The sequence below is a fragment of the Xiphophorus hellerii genome, chromosome 22 (genome assembly GCF_003331165.1).
Source record: "Xiphophorus hellerii strain 12219 chromosome 22, Xiphophorus_hellerii-4.1, whole genome shotgun sequence".
NCBI classification, from domain to species: domain Eukaryota; kingdom Metazoa; phylum Chordata; class Actinopteri; order Cyprinodontiformes; family Poeciliidae; genus Xiphophorus; species Xiphophorus hellerii.
Window position 1 is genome coordinate 20,035,043 of NC_045693.1, and position 20,870 is coordinate 20,055,912.

At 39.4% G+C, this 20,870-nt stretch overlaps 2 protein-coding genes across 5 annotated transcripts in view; both read right to left on the reverse strand.

Annotated features, from left to right (window-relative positions):
- The window catches only part of fmn2a (formin 2a), a 44,214-nt gene extending 32,709 nt beyond the window's left edge, over positions 1-11,505 (reverse strand). For all 3 annotated transcript variants that reach the window (XM_032553626.1, XM_032553627.1, XM_032553628.1), the window contains exons 1-4: positions 11,347-11,505; positions 7,277-9,476; positions 4,820-4,977; positions 2,311-2,442 (exon numbers count right to left, since the gene is read on the reverse strand). In XM_032553626.1, the coding sequence (XP_032409517.1) occupies positions 2,311-2,442; positions 4,820-4,977; positions 7,277-9,476; positions 11,347-11,490 (2,634 nt within the window). In that variant the 5' untranslated portion in view covers positions 11,491-11,505. The remainder of the gene's footprint in view (positions 1-2,310; positions 2,443-4,819; positions 4,978-7,276; positions 9,477-11,346) is intronic.
- Positions 11,506-12,649: 1,144 nt separating this feature from the next.
- The window catches only part of chrm3a (cholinergic receptor, muscarinic 3a), an 86,537-nt gene continuing 78,316 nt past the window's right edge, over positions 12,650-20,870 (reverse strand). For both annotated transcript variants that reach the window (XM_032554111.1, XM_032554112.1), the window contains one exon: positions 12,650-15,967. In XM_032554111.1, coding sequence (XP_032410002.1) covers positions 14,089-15,948 — 1,860 coding nt within the window. In that variant the 5' untranslated portion in view covers positions 15,949-15,967 and the 3' untranslated portion in view covers positions 12,650-14,088. The remainder of the gene's footprint in view (positions 15,968-20,870) is intronic.

A 20,870-nucleotide genomic window follows, 5' to 3' on the forward strand; every position in this document is an offset into this window, starting at 1 on the left:
CCTCCCAGACCTGGACTAAAGCATCCGCTAACTCCTGGACAGTCTGTGGTGCAACGTGACGTTGGTGGATGGAGCGAGACATGATGTCCCAGATGTGCTCAATCGGATTCAGGTCTGGGGAACGGGCTGGCCAGTCCATAGCTTCAATGCCTTCATCTTGCAGGAACTGCTGACACACTCCAGTCACATGAGGTCTAGCATTGTCCTGCATTAGGAGGAACCCAGGGCCAACCGCACCAGCATATGGTCTCACAAGGGGTCTGAGGATCTCATCTCGGTACCTAATGGCAGTCAGGCTACCTCTGGTGAGCACATGGAGGGCTGTGCGGCCCTCCAAAGAAATGCCACCCCACACCATTACTGACCCACTGCCAAACCGGTCATGCTGAAGGATGTTGCAGGCAGCAGACCGCTCTCCAAGGCGTCTCCAGACTCCGTCACGTCTGTCACATGTGCTCAGTGTGAACCTGCTTTCATCTGTGAAGAGCACAAGGCGCCAGTGGCGAATTTGCCAATCCTGGTGTTCTCTGGCAAATGCCAAGCGTCCTGCACGGTGTTGGGCTGTGAGCACAACCCCCATCTGTGGACGTCGGGCCCTCATACCATCCTCATGGAGTCGGTTTCTAACCGTTTGTGCAGACACATGCACATTTGTGGCCTGCTGGAGGTCATTTTGCAGGGCTCTGGCAGTGCTCCTCCTGTTCCTTCTTGCACAAAGGCGGAGGTAGCGGTCCTGCTGCTGGGTTGTTGCCCTCCTACGGCCTCCTCCACGTCTCCTGGTGTACTGGCCTGTCTCCTGGTAGCGCCTCCAGCCTCTGGACACTACGCTGACAGACACAGCAAACCTTCTTGCCACACCTCGCATTGATGTGCCATCCTGGATGAGCTGCACTACCTGAGCCACTTGTGTGGGTTGTGGAGTCCGTCTCATGCTACCACGAGTGTGAAAGCACCACCAACATTCAAAACTGACCAAAACATCAGCCAGACAGCATAGGTACTGAGAAGTGGTCTGTGGTCCCAACTGCAGAACCACTCCTTTATTGAGTGTGTCTTGCTAATTGCCAATAATTTCCACCTGTTGTCTATTTCATTTGCACAACAGCAGGTGAAATTGATTGTCAATCAGTGTTGCTTCCTAAGTGGACAGTTTGATTTCACAGAAGTTTGATTTACTTGGAGTTATATTGTGTTGTTTAAGTGTTCCCTTTATTTTTTTGAGCAGTGTATTTTTAACCATTCTTTCAGGAACAAATTTACTGAGGTCAGACAGTAACTTTGGATGAGAATACCTGGTTTGCGTTGTCCATTCTATTTAATCTCAAATATGCTCTTTACGAACTCAGGACTCAGGGTCAGGCCAGTAAAGGTCTGTCATACAAAGGTCACTCATCAAGGTATTTATGGATCTTGTCATGTACACTGGTTCACAGTGATGTTCAGTCTGTCCCTAGACTAGCTCAAAGTTAGGAACATAAAATTGTCTTAAATGTCTTGGTTAGCTGAAGCATTAAGAGTATTCCTTTCTAGAACTAAGGGGTGGAGGTCCTCTCCTGAAAACCAGCTTCACACCATAATCTGTGCTTCACCGAACTTTTTATGCCCGACAACTTGCAGCCAGGCGAGAAGTTATCGCCAAACTCCTCAACTGGATAGGCAGCCAGAGAGGCAGAATTTGTCCTCTAAAGGTGACATCTCCACTCTAGAGTCCAGTTGCAGCGTTCTTCATGCTGATGCATCTGACCGTTTGCAACACACACTGCAGCTGCTCCGCCATAAACCATTACATGAAACGTTTCACACCATGCTCTTGAGCTTATCTGAAGGCCACATGAAGTTTGGCGGTCCGAAAATCTTTTGAACCAGTGACATTGTATAATAGTACCATGGTTTCTGAAAGTGACTCATTGTGCACAATTGCTTGCAGAGTCAGTGTAGATGATGAGGTGCTGGATTTTAAACACTTATGGCCATTAAAGTGATTGAAATCTGCATTTAATTACGTGGATGGATGGGTGAGTACATACTTTTGGCAATATAATGTACAATTACTTTTTACCATGTCAACTTTTTCAAATAGGGAACATGTTTGAGGCATATGAGCACTTTTGAAAGACTATAAATGCCAACTGAAAAGACGTCACCTCATCTTGGTAATGGAGGTTTGATTTGATGCTTCTTTTGCTAATATTGTAAAATTGTGTAAAAAAGAGAAAAAGATACAGAAGAAAACCTCTCAGTTTCTCTTCAACTACGTTTTGACAGTCAAAGACTTAACATTGTGCGAGGGACAGGGGCAATGTAACTAACCTGAAAGTGGAATGCACCGGTTGGCTTGGACGATGAGCGGTGCAAAGGGGATCTCAAACCTCTCCCATACAGCTCCCACAAGTGGGACGACACTGGGAGGCCCACAGATGCCCAGGTGTACAACTGCTCCTCCTGCACACAGTTTAAAAAAGGAAAGCAACATTTATGACACTTCTACACCTCATTGAATTATACTCTGATTTGGAGCCGAGGTTATTTTTCCCCTACTAATGAAAGTAACCTTTAAAATGTTCAAACAATGGCTCAAGATACTGAATGAAGGAGAATGATCTAATGTTTAAGCCATTATATCAATTCCATATCTTAGCCCGAAGGTCACTTCCCTGTCTGTATATTAATCTTGCCATCTGTTCTTTTCTAAGGTGAAAACTCCCTTAGTAATTGCAATTATATGGACTCATATTACAGAGGTTTACCAGCGTAAAATACTTTGTTTTTGCAGCAGACCATAAAAAAACTATTTTTTTTGAAAAGCCATTAGGTAACAACTGAGAAAGTTTTTTGTAAATATCTTGATAGGCAACTGTATTTCTGTCCTAATCCGTACCAAATAACACTAATTTATGTTTTCTTGCAATGATTATACAATATCAGTTTAAAACTACTTCATCCATAGATGTAAAAATACATCTATGCTTTAAATTCTTCATTTAGCCACTTAAGGTAAGAAATAAACAACTATTATGAACTATTAAGAACTATTATGGTACAACAGATAGCAGACATCTTCTGCAAAGGAAAGTTTCAATTTGAAACCAACAGTCTCACAGTGTCCTAAAGTATCTCAGAAAATTACGAAAAACATTAAACAAGAAAAGCGCACGTGAAAGTAGATGTAACCATTCTTGGAAAAAAGGTAGCTAGCTATGATGTTCAGATTTGGAAAAAATAAATGCTGTAAATTATAATTTTCCTACCATTAGCAACAAAATCTTGAAACCCATTTTCACAGACTGAAAAACATATAGTTCATCTTTGAAAGACATCCATCTCATTCTCAGAATATTGGGAAATACCCAATGTTAGGTTGTGTGTGGTACAAATGGGCACAAATTATTTAATGCTTATTGCATTCATGCTCAGATTGTGCACTAATGTGTGATGTATTCGTCAAAGACGGTGAAAAATCTTAAACTGAACTGACTTTCATGCAGGATTTCGTGCTGAAAAATCAAATATGAATATTCCCACTGATTTAAAGCTGATTTAAATTAGAAGGATTAGATTTTGGGTAAAACAAGGACAGCAAAAACAAGAGTTTCTTTTTTGTTAAATGTGTCAACTAACACAAGTGGTCAGAATGTTGCACCTCCAAACACATCAGACCAACTTTTCATCAAAAGCTCACAAGGGTTGTATTTTCAATAGGTAAGTTGCCATGCCCCACTTCAAAGTCTGTACTTTCTATGGCAACAGTAAAGGTTATTCATGGTTGAGCTGAATAATGCAGAACTCCAGGGCACAGCCAGAGCAGTGACAACTCTGTCCAGTCGTGTCATGATGAGCTTTTTGTGGGGAAGAACAGCCTGAGCCCAAGGCACGTGGAGTCGTTACATAACTCAGTCAGCAGATGGGCTATGCAAGCACAGATGCATGCTTGTGTGTGAGCAGGCGAGACTTCATGAGCATTAGCGGGAGTCCGGTCAGTCCGATGCTGCCAAACGCAGCCAGTGTCAGCGTTTCAGACTGGCCTTTTGTATCAGAATATCTGTAATAAACTCCTGCATGTACCCCCTGGCAAAATTTACAATAAAAAGAGTTTGTCAATGACATTCCTAGATATAACAACAACATACACACCTAAGTACACCTGTAAGTAAACCTGCACAGAAAAAGAATTGGTAAGGATATACTCCAAGAGCACATAACAATGCTGTTCAGCTAGAGGAATCAGCTGCCTGAATGAAGTACCTTGACAAAAATACCCCGACAAAGTCAGTAAGTAAATTAGATGCCTCAGTGATTCCATCTCTGCTGGAACAGAAATGGAAAATAACATTCATGAAGTCAGCTCACATGATTGGGTCGGTCTGCATGCATCCCTGGTCTTTCCCTAATAAAATTAAATTTGTCTGACAGGAGACGGCTAGGCAAACTGCTTTACATCTGCATTACACATTGCAAGTAAAAAAGAAACTGAAAAAAAAATAGTTATATTAATGAGAACATGTCATGATCATGTGCTCTTTCAGCCACATCACGTCACACTAATTTGGTTTTCCAAGCAGAAATTCTGTTAAAGGAAAGTACAGGGAATATTTTCCTTCTGTTAAGGAATGTCATACATGCAGAAAATGTAAAGCAGTGAAATTCTATCCTCATCTAAAAGGGGATAGACAAAAGGTTTAAATGTTCGTATATGTGCACTAAAAAAATATTACCTGCCTGCCTAGTTTTTCAACGTCAATGGAAAGGTTAAACCAATCTAATAGAATTAACCTAATTTCTGAAAAAGTGTGTGATGGCAGAACATGGAGAGTGGGCTTACACTGAAGATTGTGGAGACGGTCCCATCACTGCGGTGTTCTGTGTTGCTGTCACTGAAGGGGTGCAGCAGACCATGGGCAAGCATTCGGTGACACAGTTCTTTTGCCTCATCATCTGCATCCCCATGGTGTGTGCAAAGCTTTTCCAACAGAGTCTGACCTGACAACAGAACAGAGGAGGATGAAACTGAAAAACAAGCTGAACCATCATTCTGAACCCTGAAGTTTGTTTTAGTATGGGATTAGCAAGGAACTGAACAGACACTTTGTTAATCTAGCTAGTTTGGCAAGTTTCAAATTTAGATGCGATAATGAAACACTTTCCTGGGCAGACTCTGCTCACACATGCTGAAGCAAGACACCGGAGATGTTAATTGCTACTAAATGTGTGAACTGTTGCGAACAAGTACTGATTAAAAGATTTAAGGCATTTAAATTGCTGCATAACAGAGCTAACTGCTTTTATTCCACATCTAAATATTGTACACATCAAAATGAGTAAGACATTGTTGGTAAACATAATATAGTTTTACTACAAAGTGAGAATCAAAGACTTAATAAAAAAAAAAAAAACAATCTTCGTTTTTGTAAGATACTTGGTAATCTCCAGCAAAAATGAATCCTTTTTTCTGTTGCAGGTCAGCAGATGTTTTCAAGAACTGGAACAAATATTCACTGTGACATTTTGACTGTAAACCATACAGTTTTTTCCCCCTTACATTACAGTTATATGCTGAAATAAAACTATATTTTTAAAACTCAAATATTATTGTGCCTTCCTTCAGTTATGCCAACAATGCAAGTTCTACTTTCCCCCCCTCATCAACCTCTGAGTGTGAATCAAGGAAAGTTTACAATTAATTAATAAAGGTCCCATGACACAAGATGCTGTGAGAATATCCATAAAAAACCAGGTTTGAGCTGCTGTGTTCTGAATATAGCAGTCACAGCAAATGTGTGAAATAGCTAAATAAGTTTTCCTCTGTTACAAGCAAATATGTGACCTGCAAACATTGCATTATGATCAATATCACATGAATTTGTAAAATCATGACATAGCATGATCTAAACAAAGAGGTAATTCTGATTTTAGTGCTGATTTTTTTTTAAAGGCAAGGCACCTATTACAGATTGGTCAAATCAGATCCAGTATCCATGTTGGATTTGAAATAGATATTTCCTAGAGAAACTGATCCAGACTTCATGGCACTCTGTTATTCAATAAATTGCATATTTTGCAGATGCTTCAAATATATATTTGAATATTTTGGGATTTGGAAAATTCCTTAAAGTTTACATGAATGACTTCTGCTTGCTACAAAGACTGTCAGCTGATGCAGCTTTACTGAACCAGCCCTCTGTTATGGTGCCATGCATACTGGAAAAATAAAATGGATGTTGTTGATTGTTGTAAGAAAAAAAAAGTTGATAATGGACTTGTGTATACTTTGTTCAATGTGGCATCCGTACAGCTGCCAAGCAAATACATACATAGATGATCCCTTGGACGAGTATTGTGCATTTGAGAATATCAATATAACTAAGAATGGGTGCAATGATTACAGCAGTTTTCCTGGTAATTCCTGTATGGTGTATTAATATTAACTCATTCACCACCATGACCATAAACAACATTGATTGTTTCAAAATGTGTATGAAATATTGCATTCTGCATTTATTTAAATTCAGATGCTTGGACTAAAAATCTAGATATCAAGATCTCTAGAAACCATATTCAATTGTAAGTTTCATTGACAAAATAAATAGCCTTCCACCAGACCTTGTTTCTCTCCTGCAGGCAAACTGTCACATGTGTTTAACACCCACTAGTGCACCCCGATGAGTTCACGAGAGGCCATGTGTGATTTTATGTCTAAGCTAGTGGAATCAGAGGATTTCATTGCCATGGGTGGGGAGGCTGCAGATTTGTGTGCCTAATGCATCAGGACAAAAACATATAAACAGCTGAGCCTCTGAAAGACCCCACAGCCTAGAAAAGGACACGGCACCATGCAGGTAGACTGAAACATCTACTCTGCAAATATGTTTCAGTGAAGAAATCTAGCTGGTTTAATAAACTTAAATAAATACATTTTAAAAACTGCTGTGCTTAAAATTTATATTTCGAAAACTCCAAATGTAAAAATTTAGTAATGACTGAGTAAACATTTTAAATACATTTTAATTGGCAGGTTCCTTAACTGTAACCTGAAAATAAAGAAACAAATAGAAAAATACAACAAAGAAAATGTTTTACTTCCAGTAAAGATTTAGAGTGACATTAGATTAATTGCGACATAACTCCTCTAATATGGGAAAATGCGTTAGAATACCAATATGGAAGCTTGCTGGGACAGAGGGGTAAAATACTGTAGTTTCCTGGCCAAAACAGGAGACTTGACAGATATGGACTTAGTTCTTTTCTACAGTTGTAAAGTTAACTAGAATATGTGACTCACCAGAGAAGACATCAAGGTAGGGTGTTGTGGAGGATCTCTTGCCATAATGTGCCCTTTTTGACCCAAGAGTCCAATAAGTCCCCACTGTGTGACTTTTCTCTGGGGTTTCCTGTTCTGGAGACTTTGCTAACCCACTCTGACTCTCTCCCAAGTCCAATTCTGCCAACCAGTCTCCGGAGACTCTATGAGGTCCGGTAATGGAGCTTGATCTGTGCTTCCGCTTTTCAAAGCCCTCAGGCTTGTTGGATTCCAAAGGAGTGGTGGCCTCCCTTTTCCTGGGCACATTGGGACTAGTAAGCGGGGATCCAACGGGAGAGGTGAGCTGCCTGGTGGTGGTCTTGACATATGATGGGTGTACTGGAGGGTAGAGTTTTACAGTAGAAGGAGAGGTGGCAGATGTTCGTCTAGTCAGAGATCCAGGGACGCAGTCAACCGTCAGGTGACTTACAGACATGCTGCTCTTCCTCCGTGTGAGTGGCAGAAAGTCTGGTCTAACACTTTCCTCATCATCCCTCGCAAGCGAGAGATCCAAACTGCTCGCACTCTTGTGGGTTCCAGCTGGGCTTGTTCCAGGTGATACTGGATCCAGACAGACACATGGTACACATGCGTTTCTACACTCTCTACCATGAACTTGACTGTGCTGTGGCGGTACATCAGGGCTCTCTAGATCATCCTGGGGCTCTTCAGCACTCTCGTATGAAGTAGTTGCTGTTGTGTCCTGGAAGCTGTAGTCACTGTTGGTTTTTGGAAGAATGCTGCTGCCACTTATTTCTGTGTCCAGAGCAGAGGATGGTGCTGCGCTTTCACTCGATGAGTTTCTGGATATAGGTATGTCTGTACTTTTATTCTCTATTTTTCTAAGTGCTTGAGCTACACTTTCACACGGAGACAATTTTTCTTTTTCCAAAGTAAATAGCTGTGGAGATATGTTTGTCTCCAAGACTTCACTCACCTTACTGGTCAGCCCTTCAGATGCAGGCCTAGGTAATGCTTCTAATACCCTGGTGCTGGCTATACATTTTTCTTGAATTGCCTGCTGGATATCAGAAAGGAGATCCTCAGTTTCAGCTGTAGCTGAGTGAAAACTGTACAGGTCAGTGTCCGACCCCGAGCTTGTCTTGTGGCCAAAGTCCTCCACAGACTGCCGACTGTCTGCAGTCAAACGGCTCAGATCTCCCTCGACATCCGACACCATGCCCACCTCATCGGGCGAGAAACTTGCTTCTGTGCCAGTCTTAAGCTCATCCTTGCCAACATGCACTGATTTCCCAGTTTCCAACATGTCATCCTTAGACAGACCTTTCACTTTGGATAGACTTTTCCTAATCTTCATGCCAGAAAACACAGAACCTTTTGACTCAGGCTTGATTTTCTTCTTAGCACTGTGTTCTCCTCCTTTACTCGCCTTGTTGTTGGACTTTTTAGATTGTTTGTCCACCTCTCTTTCATCAGCTTCACCGTCACAGTTGACATCTCCTGCAGTTCCACCACTTCCTCCTCCTTTCTTCTGCTTTGTCTCCTGGTTCCCCATATTCCTTATCAGGCGAACACCCTTGGCTAACAGGCCATGCTGCTGGGCCTGAGGTGGGGGATTCTGGGCTTCCCCATGGGTTACCACTGATGCTGCTCCTTGTTTGGTCCAAGTTCTTCCAGAGCCAGTTAATCCTTGCTGTCTTCCCACCACAGCTGACAGCAGATGTGAGGATGATGCTGGCTCCCCCAGCACTGCTGCTCCTGATGATGACGATGATGAGAGGAGGAGGAGACTGGCACTGTCAGCCACAGGCTCCCCCCTGCTTCTCCCCTGCAAAGCCTCACTCATTCTCTGATCCCTTCTCTCCTTTAGCCCCTCCTTTCTGTCCCCATCTGCCTGTGCAGGCTCCAGCGTCTTGCATAACGGGTTGCTGATCGAGCGAGCAAGCCGCTGCTTGGGGGTCTGCTGCCCTGCTCCATTTTCAACTGAGCTGGGGAGAATCTGCTTCGGAGTTAGCGGCTGGTGCTCTAAAATGCACTGTTGTTGATCCAAGAGCGATTGCTGTTTATGGAGGATGTGGGTTACACTACTCTTCCTCCTGCCTTTGAAGGTGGAAGTAAAGAAACTCTCCTTGAGGAAGGGAACCTGGGTCTCCACTGTCTTGATAGTGTGCATTATGGCCACTTTGCCTTCATTCAGAAAGAAAGAGATCTGTACAGGTGGCTGTAAACAAAGAAGTAAAAAAAAAATACAACAACACTGAATTAATTTAAAATAGTTTAAGTACAAACTGTCTAACAGGAGGGGCAGAGAAAAGATTTAGACATACCAGTTAATTTTGAAAGTGTCCAAAGTTTTAACATCTAAGAGTTTACTAATGCATGTCAATGTTACAAGTTCCTTAGAATAACCACATATTTCCCTAAATGGTAGTGGTATCTAACTTTTTGTTCATTTTTAATTGAAACATTACATACCAATATGTTTATTTTCTGTATGTGATAATAAATCTTCATTTTCAAAGCAAAAGCAACATTAAAGTAGATGTGCAGATGACATTGCTGGTGACAAAACAAACCAAGTGGTCACTTTTAAGCTGGAAAATTTGTTAAATCTGAATAACATTTTGGTAAATATAGGATAAAGACCACTGACTAAGCCTTGTGATGGATTTATCACAAACCTTGAGAAATGGTTTACATTGATATACAAATATACAAATGATATACATTTGCAAAAATAAAATATAGACTAGTAGAGAACGCCTGCTGATTGAGTCTGAAATTGAATATATGCTCTTTGATTCAATGACTCTTATTATGCAACTTGTTTTATTTTTATTTAGGCACCCAAAAACATTGATTGAACTGAGTGCCTGATGTTCTTGACATTATGTGTAAGCACCTCCTGCCTTGAGACAGGCATACACGCATAAAAATTATAATTATAAAAACATCATATTGTTTCTAGAATAAGATATATATTTATACAGACAAAAACTACTGACAAAAGAAACAGAATCAACTCTTTGAGCAACTGAATAATATGTAAATTGAGTTTGTGTTCTCTTTTTAACATCTTAGTCTCCAAACTCGTGAACACAGACTGTATGTGACAGTGGGTAATCTCCATTTCCTTGCCAGTACATAAAGACAAAGTCTTAAAACTTTTTCAGAAAGCCCATAAGCCTGTGCATCTGCTGAATGTCCTGAACAAATTTAGAACTTTTCCCCAAGCTCCTCATGGCATGTTCCCCCATTTACATCAGCGATTTTATTGACTTTATACTGCCTACCCCCACTCCATACGATTGAAAAAGAAAAGCCAGCATTCCCCAAGATACTGTATATATTTTTGAATCATTCTAAACATTTTAATGAACAAACCAACAGGCAATGTTCTGTATTTTAGGCTGCAACCATTGAGGACACTTTTTTAAAGCCAAATTGTCACCTATTTGAGAAACTCTCCTCTTGACCGCAAGAGTAGTTAAACTCCTCTTCTGTGATGTCACCATTTATAACTGGGTGATGTGCAATAGAATCACAAAGAACTACACCCACTAACTCCTCATAACTCTCTAACGCTAATCAACCCCATTAAAAAAAAAAAAAAACAACTCTTAATTTAAGTGTTCAACAATCAAAAAATTAACAATATCTACTTATGATAAAATATTTGGGGCATTTGGTTTCTCAGATATTTACAAGTGCTTAGCAAATAGTTAAAAATCACAACAAATTAGTTCAAGACTTCATAAAAATGCAAAAACATACTATCCCCAGAGTGTGTATGAAAACAAACACAAGAAAAAACTTTCCAAATGGATGCTTTATCATAATTACTGCTAGAAAAGCAGCAACATTTGTCCCATATACAATGTCTTGTTGACTCTACACCCAATAGAAATAATAATTTATTACATTATAAGGATGAGTCCTCAGCTAATACAAACACACTTTTCCTTTTCAGACAAGTGAAGAAAACTGTAGCAGTCAAGGTATAATGTTAAAAAAACTACTTTTAAATTCAATAGTAAGGTTTGACGAGTGTGTTTCATAGTTTCCAGTATGAAAAGTTGTGCTATACTTGCCTGGCTGCTGGATTCTCGTTGCTGGTTTAGTGCCGACTGCTGAAAACACAAATGATGGTCTGTCTCCGTCTCTGGGCCGCTCCTTAGCAATGGGTCACATGAAGTTGTTATTTTGCTCGTCACATGTTTAAACTCCATGGCCATTTCCCATTTAGCGCCGTCTCTGACTCCCTTCACTAACTCAATCAGGCCTCATTGTGGAGCCAAATAAAACTATATAAATGTATAAGAGAACAACAATGTTTATTCAGTTAATATTTGTAGAGGAGTTGGAAAGCTAAAAGTTGACATAGGAATTGTCAACTTTCCAAATGGATGTTTTATCCATTGAAGAAAAGTGATTGCACCGTCTAAAACTATCACAATTCAGATTTTTTATTTGATTTTTTTCCCCACTTTTGGCCTGTTGCCACTTTTAAGGCCATATTTTCAATCATCTAACTAGCTTCAGCTATGGCCTCTCAGCTCACGCTAATAAGTATGCAGATCCTCATAGAGTGAATACAGCTATAGAGTCAAGTCTAAAAATAAATAAAATGCACAAACATGTTAACTGTGGCCTAAATTACCAAAGTTGCTGCAGAACTAAAATTTTCAGCGTCAAGTAAATTATTATATTATGTGCATCTGTGATACAATTAGAAAACTTTGAACTCTGTCTTATATGTGTTTTTTTATTATTTAATTGTGCAGTTTTACAGAATTTGCAGTTATTTTTTAAGTGCTTAAACTACTGGAATTAGCTGTTTTTTCGACAGTCTTCAGATTTTTTTCTAGATTTATATCTGTAGTCAATCCCCTATAATGAACCACTATCAGTCGCACTTATTAAATAAGGTGCTGATAATCTCAGAAATCTGAATGCACTAATTAATTGACATTATTTCAATTAGTACCTTGAAAAAATGCTGTAAGAAGAATTTCATGAATTGCTTTTATTTTTAATGATCTATAAGATTGTACGACATTTTCCCCCCATTAAGTCATAACAATTATGAGGTCATGCTCTCAGTTAGAGGACACTGTATATTCAATAATTTAAACTTCTTTGTGTATTTGAAGGGAAAGTAAAATCTAAATATTAAGGAAAACCACACAAATCAACACAAAAACATTGTTTTTATTTTACTTAAAATATAATGATAGGCATACCTGAACATAAATAAATTTGAGAGAAAAAAATATATTTTGATGACATTGAAGCACATTAAGTTCAAAGCAAGCTAAAATATCTACTGTTGGCAGATGGTGTCTTATTTGGACATCCAATTTGCACATAATTCAAAAACATAAAGATGAACACTACATTCACCATAATAATTTATTTTTCTTCATGACACCTGTTATATTACAGATTATCTTTTACCGTCAGTATATTTTGCACATCATTAGAAATGTTTCTGCAGATAAAAAACCCCCCCAAAAAACTAATGTGTATTGCAAAAAACAAATAAATTTTTCAAATACATTGTGACTGCTTTTAGTTTTTGTGTTGTTTGATATTTCTCTGTATACTACAAAAAGGTTTCAACTTTATGTACAAATCATGTGACATGGCTTTATAATACTTTGAAGGAACTCAACACATGAAAGTAAAATCATAGTTATACTATGAATGTGTATGGAAATTCTACTTGGAATTACTCGACATTTGGAAATATATGCATGTTAAAATTACACTGCAGCAATCGGATGTATGCCTCCAGAGGGCGCAATTGCTGCTTTCATGACTAGAAATTTCAAAGTGAGAAACCAGGCCAGAGCAAATAAAAATGTACATCTTTGTGTGTATTTAGTCTCAGTATGCTAGGTCAGAAATATACACAGAACCTTTTTATCATTGTACAGTCATTGCTTTTGACAGAAAACTGCAAGCACAGAAAACACAACCAAAGTACCCATTGTGTTCACCATAGAAAAAACACAACAATCACATTGAACACAACAGCATTTCACTGTGGTGCCACAATATATTCACAACTCACTTCATCAAATGTATCATTTTTAAACTGGCTCGAAATCTCTGGAGTACCTAGAAAACCAAAGATGAAAATCACAAAAGAAAAAAAAAAAAACAGTTCTCTGATGAATGAGAGTAAGGACACATTTTAAGAATTTTATATTTCATTACACAAGAAAGCTATATCGATGTAGAAATATGATCCACAGACGTTCTGCTAAAAACACATGCCATTTAAGAAGTCACTGCAAACTAGTAAAATGTAGAAGCCAGTGAACACAAGTCTCCTTTTTACCTTGGCTTTCAGGAACATTTTATAGACAGTTTTGTTTGAAATGTAAAACCAGTCTACACATTACAATTCTAGCTACCCACAGAGGGAAGTTGTAAGAAATGTAAATCCCTTACATGGACATGCTTACGTTTTGTCAATTGCACTTTCATATTTGTCCTGCAATGCCTTTTAAAAGCCCTTTGTGATTATTTCCTCATCATCTTCTGCCAGAAGCACTAGAGTGAAATGGGAAAAAATTCTTTCATAAGAAAGACAAAACTTTCATCTGTGGACCTCACCTCAGGCAAAACGTCCCACTGGTACCCATTTGCCAAAGTACATTTATGCTTCAACATAAACACATATCACAAGACCACCAGGTAGTGTTGCTGTATTTTACATAACAGCAGACAAGGACAGTGTGGATTTTTAGGCCAAGAAACCTGTATTTCCATTGTCCTGTGTTGAAAGTTGAAACTGTCAACAACCGACTCATTATTCAGTTATTTTACGTAGACTCCCTGGGAATGCCCCTGTGGAAGACCACTGATTGCCTCTGTTGAAACTGCAGCTTTCGTCTTTTCTTCTGATCCCAGCGGCACAGCAGTATCATCTTAAATGTGGTTCGAAAAGTCTTGTTGCAAAGCGCGTAGCACATGGGGTTGACTGTGCTGTTTACATAGCACAGCCAGTACCCCACTGCCCACAGGGTCTGTGGGATGCAAACTTTACAAAAGGTTGTGATTAACACCATGATGTTGTATGGTGTCCAGGTGATGATGAAAGCTAAGAGAATAGCGCTGAGTGTTTGAGCCGCTTTCTTCTCCTTCACTAACGACATTCGTTTCCTCTTTGTGATCTGAGTCCGGGTTCGTGTGGCAAAGCGCTTTGCCATAGCAGCTTCTTTAAAAGAAAGGGGGACAGAGGAGGACTTGGTGGCCGTGCAGGTGGTAGAGTCATCAATGGCAGTCGTTGATGGGGTACCATCCAGAAACCCTTGGTGAGACTTGGCCTGAATGGTGGACATTGACTGTGTCTTGCGTGAGCTGAAGCGTTGGTGGTAGCTATTTTCTGTATTGTTTGTTCCCTCAGGTGTAATGGGAGAAGTTGTGGTAGTGGTGACTGTTGACAAACTGTCTCCCCTCAGTGGGTCCTCTTCTGAGGCCACATCCAGATCCTCGCAAGAGGTAAGCTGAGAGTTGACTGCTGCCTTAATGCCAGGTAGGCTGAGGACAATTGAAAAAATAGCATGACTTTGAGAAATCATCTCTCTTCCCTCACAGTCCTCATCCTCTGAGGACCCAGAATGGTCCAAAGAGGCCGCTGCATCATTGTTGTTCCAGCTGTCACTGCTGCTCTGGTCCGGATCACCATCCCCATGCCTGATACTTCCAGGTCTCCAAGAACGAACACCTGGCCAGCAGTGGAATCGCCCCACCAGCTCCTGACAAGTGCTCTTTTTCTTAGGCATCCTGTTCAACTCATAGCTACCACAGCTCCTAGAACTTCCAGTCTGATGTACAAAGCGAGCTCTCTCACCTCGTTTATTATTTCCTGCTCTTCCCCCTAGCCCTCCACGACCTTCCGAACCTTGCAGTCCAGCCAACTCTTTTGAACGGTTTTGGGTTTCCTTATAGATACGCCAGTATAGAATACTCATTATTGTCACAGGGAGGTAGAAAGCCGCCATTGCTGTGCAGAAAGTTGTGATTGGCTCTGTGAGGAACTGGATATAGCATTGGTTGTGGGGTACCGTCCTTTTACCTACAAAATACTGCCACAGCAGTATGGCTGGGGCCCACAGGACAAGAGAAACAAGCCAGGCTAGGCCAATCATGATGCCAGCTCTCTTTGTGGTCCGTTTGGCCCGGTAGGTCAAAGGTCTGGTTATAGAAAAGTAGCGATCAAAGCTAATGACCAGAAGGTTCATAACTGATGCGTTGCTTGCAACATAGTCAATAGCCAGCCAAAGGTCACAGGCCCATGTGCCTAGGGCCCAGTAGCCCATTATAAGGTAGACTGTGTAGAGATTCATGGAGATTACTCCTATAATGAGGTCAGCTACAGCCAAGCTCAGTAGAAAATAGTTGTTGACTGTCTTCAGCTGGCGATTGACCTTGAAGGAGACCACTACCAGAATGTTGCCAACGATGGTGACCAGTGACAGCGAGCCTGTCAGTAAAACAATGAGGACAACTTGCCACACAGGATGACCACCAAGAGGATCAAGGGCTGTGGTTTGATTCTCGGGTTGAGGGGTGAAATTAAGGTTCTTGTGATGTGCACTGGATTGAGAATAGGCTCCGGCTGTTCGCGGTGATGTGTTGGCAGTCAAGAGGAGACCAGGGTCTGTGATGTTGGAGCTCATTGTTATGTTCTTGCATATTCTGAAGAAAGGGATAGAAAAATAAGGAAATAAGGGGAAGGAGTGGAAGGGAATAAGATGTGGGATATAGGAATTAAAGGAGAAAAGGACAGAGGGAAAAAGAAAGATAAAAAGGAGAAAAATACATGAGTATAGTTGGCAATGTTATTAATGTCCAGCAGGTGAGGCTGTAGGACTACACTACAAATTGCATGTTGGACAAAGAGGTTTGTCTAATTTTTCTCTTTCTTTATCTATTTACATGTAATTTGAAACAAACTGCATGTACACTATATTGTACAATATTTCTTTATATTATTATTATTATTATAACTTGACAACAAAATCATCACAAGAGTAAATTAAACAGAAAGTACATTCATTGCTTGTTTTTCATTATATGTAGTACATTGCACAGTAACTTCACCTATACTCAGGTTTTATGTTTTTACACATTTGCCTATATTCTACAAAAATCTCAGTGTTGATACTGTAACTTATTTAACACTGGGTGTATGGACACCGTAGACATCTTTTTAACTCACCGACAGATGAATCACTCCGATGTTTTTCTAGAGACCAAAAACTGTTTTCTCGTTAAAATACCACAGCAACAATTTTCCAAGAAAACTATACCATCAGATGATGTGAAGCATTTTTTAACACTAACAAAATGGGAATAGTTATAACTTTAAAAATGCTTCAAGCCAAAGCCAATTGTAATGTTGGCAGCTTATACTGGGCAAAATGACAAAACCTGGCTAAGTGAGACATGCAAATAAACCTGAAAAAATAACATTTGGTACATGTTAAGGATAAATGTTTTCTTTCTATTAAATACAATTTCATTGCACAAATGATGAAATAAGCAGAAGACACGGATGTTATTTGTAAAACCCGGTCTTGACAAATAGAAAATACGATGGGAAACAATTTGTTTGACCTGAATGTATCGCTTACTTTGAGTTCCGCACTCAAATAATTTAATACCACTGCTGTAAGACCAACAAATGCAAAGGTTGAACAGAGGAGTCTGAAAAGGCTTGAAGTACTCTAATTATTGTCATGCACTGATTAAACACACCGTAATGGCTCCCTGCCCTATACTGAGTGGTTCCTCCTTTAGCACAGAGGTCTTATAAAAAAGGCTTGTTGATGTCAGAGGCTGTTTGTTACCAGCAACACATGTTTATTTAACCCTTTTATTTGTTAGATATAATCTCTGTGATTTAGGCAACTTGACCACAGATTAATTTTAAAGGGAAAGATTGTTACATTAAAATGAATGTGAAAACATCTAGTGCCCATTTAATGGAACAGCTTGTAAAGATGGTTAAAGAGTTTTTGATGAGAAGCAATTCATAATAAATTAATCATTCCTTGCTACCATTGAGTCTCTCTCTGAACTTTTATTTTTTCATCCAACTTTTCATCTGAATAAAAGTATTCAGTGAAAAGGAAAAAAAAACCTTCAATGGCAACTCAGCTTATTTTAGTTTATTCATATTGGGCAAGTTATAATGTCATCTAAAGGTACTGAAACAGATCCAGATTGTATGCATCCGTCCTTCGTCGGCTTATCCATGCATAATTGTTGATTGGGCTACAGCAGGGGAGTCAAACTCCAGTCCTCAGGGGCCGGTGTTCTGCAGTTTTTAGATGTGCCACAGGTACAAAACACTGGAATGAAATGACTTAATTACCTCCTCCTTGTGTAGATAAGTTCTCCAGAGCCTTGCTAATAACCTAATTATTCTGTTCAGGTGTGGTGCAGCAGAGGCACATCTAAAAGTTGCAGGACACGGGCCCTTGAGGACTGGAGTTTGACACCTGCGGGATAGAGAAAGGAATACTCTCGACAGATTGCCAACCCATTACAAATCAACATAGAGACACACAGAATCATACAATCATACACACATAAACACAAACTTAATGACAGTTTAGAGAGGTTTGCCAACAGTCACGTGTTTAGAGAACATGCAAACTTTAAGCAGAAAGAAGCCAGTATTAGAACCTAGGACCTTCTGTCTGCAAGGTAACAGTACTACCAACATCACTAAATAGTCACAGATAGTATCCAGATTTTTTCCCCCATAAAATCAGGACAATAGAATCACAAAACAGATTTGATCTGAATTTTAAACATTCCAATAAAAATATAATGTATTCAGTTTATCATACCAGCTGGGAAGAATAGCTGACTGCATCAAGCAGACACATCAAAGAGCAAAACCAGGAGACAGGGAGTACTTTCTATGTTAAGACTGAGTTAGTGGCCCTGTTAGCCTCATACACAGTTGCACCATAAGCTTCTGTGATGGATTTGTCCAGGGCATAGAAACACAGAATGACAGGGATTCTGGCACCCAGCCTATGCCTAAATTTAAGAAATTGAATGCACATGGTGGTGTGCTCAGCATTGCAGTAAAGGTTCCAGAAGTCATATCTTATACATATTAAAAATATATATATATTTCAATCCCCATAGGTTGTACAAAACTAGAAACACATATAATCGTTTATTTCAAGTATGCTTTTAAAATACTGATTCATCAATTATCAACTAAGAACATGGTCTCCAACCGAGAAGAAGCAAAACCTCCTGAATCTTCCTACAGCCCATCCACAGTGATATCAACACCATCATACATTGATTTCCGACTCCAGCAGCCCCATGCTGATTACACTGAAAATGTCTCTCGCAGAGTATAGTATCTCACAGACAAGCATTTGAAGGTAAGAGCAACACCTGCGCCTAGACCCTCAGACCTCCCACAGAACTGTTAAATAACCCCAGCAGCGTCTTAGAACCGTTTGGGACACTGAACAGAAACTGCTACAATTATCAAGGGACACCCCTGCTGTCTATGTTGGAAACACATACCACCTCATGATTCTTGCTCAAATAAAGACAGAATGCTCTATCATTTCACATATGTACCATTCGCTTTGCTGGGCACAAGCATGCTCAGAGGCATACTGTACATTGTGTGCATAATATCTACACAGAAACACGCACTGCATGCATGCACTGAAGCGCAAGACTAAATAGAAGTGTTGTAGCCAAAAGGAAAAAAAAATAAAATACAGAACCGCAAAAAAGGAAACAATGTAGATAAAAGAGTGGAACATTTATGATAGATGAGCTTATAAGCCTCTTAAGAGAACAAAGCCTATTTTAAACTTCTACAAAGTAAATTTTATGAAGGATATGATAAAGCAACATGCTTTTAATGAATTCTGAGCATCTCCTAGTTGGTTTAGAGGGGCAAAATGTGTTTGGGTGAAGATAAGAGCTTAGAAGGTACTGAAACACATTTTCTGTTTTCAACTTGGCATGTTAAAAAGAGAGTAGAGAAATTAACAAATGCAAGAAAAAATACATTAACAGCATACAAAATTTTTAAATGAACATCGTCCGTGACACATTTAGTATTTTCATCTGCTGACTTGATGTAAAAATATCCATATACAGAAGGGACGAGTCCTTTATTTTGTCATTTCAACAACTGTAAAAGAATGTCTATTGAATCCAGAAATATACAGATGCAACAAAGGTCAAATAACTTGGAAGGAAATATTGCTTTTGCTCATATTTACTTTATTTGTATTACTTTTTATGCTGTAACACAAAATGAAATAGAAATGGTAAAATATTGAATAACAAATTTTCATGCCTCCACAGCTCAGGAAACAAAATAAAGCTGACTGCTCTAAAGAAATGAAAAATATCGATGCATTTTCAGGAAAAAAGGAAAAAGTGCCAGTTGATATCAACATTCCCATCATGTGGGCGACCAGCTGCAGCTGCTGTAACATCATTGCGAGGCCTTTTACTCCTGTGCCTTGAGTCAAGCAGTATACAGAAAGTTTAACTCTCAGGCACATATAGGTGTAGCAGGCTCAGTTACAAGGAGATTGATACTTATCTTCTATGCTGCAACCCAAAGCATTATCTCTTGTAAAGGCACAGTGGCCCACCATGGTGGACTGAACAGTCCAAGTCGGCTCCAAAAATCTGTCTAAATTGGGTGACTGGGGCATGTGGTGGCAACTCAGCGGATTTGCATTCTATCAAATTTCTATTTTGAGCAATCGAATGCAGCAGGGCAGTGATATAGACATTTGAGATGCCATATGAACCCGCTGGTCACCATTGATTTAAGTGAATTTATATCAAATTGCAGACAGATTTCATATAAACATTCGTTGCTACTAAAAGTGGTTTGTGGTCACATTGCTACAATGATCTGGTTAATAATTTGAAATAACAAGAATCAACATGATTTTTTGCAAAATTCCAGGCATTTTCTATCATGAGGTTTGGACAGTCACTCTGCAGAGAAAAATATACTAAACCAACTCAGATTAGACACCCAAGAAAGTCTTATGTGGATCTTTTTTAATGAACAATAATTTAAGAATGAAAAGAAAAAGCTTCATTTGGTCTTGATTTATATAGACAGATTCAAATTCACTTGCAAACAATTCAGTTTGAACATAATTATAACACAATGTCAAATTTGGCTTATAATACCCACTGGTTTATTGAAATACTAAGTACTAGAATATCATGATTGGCTAGATTTCTCTGGATCTAAGCAATATTCATATGGAAAGGGACGAGCTGCTAAGGCTATTCTGTTAATTTCATCTTCAAAGGCAAATAATGATGAAGTTTTGCCAAAATTTAAGACCATGAGGGAAACATGACTGTAAACTTTTAAGAGTGCAGGTGCTCTCTTTGGAATAGCTGAATAACTTTTTGAGCTTAACGTACATGACTGAGAAAATGTGTAACATCATTTTGTACATTGCATTTCAGAACAGTATTAAACTAGACAGTCAGTTTTAATTTTGTGCGCTATACAAATTTAGGAAATCCTAGAAGCAAGACCACTAAAAGAAAACGAGGAGGACTG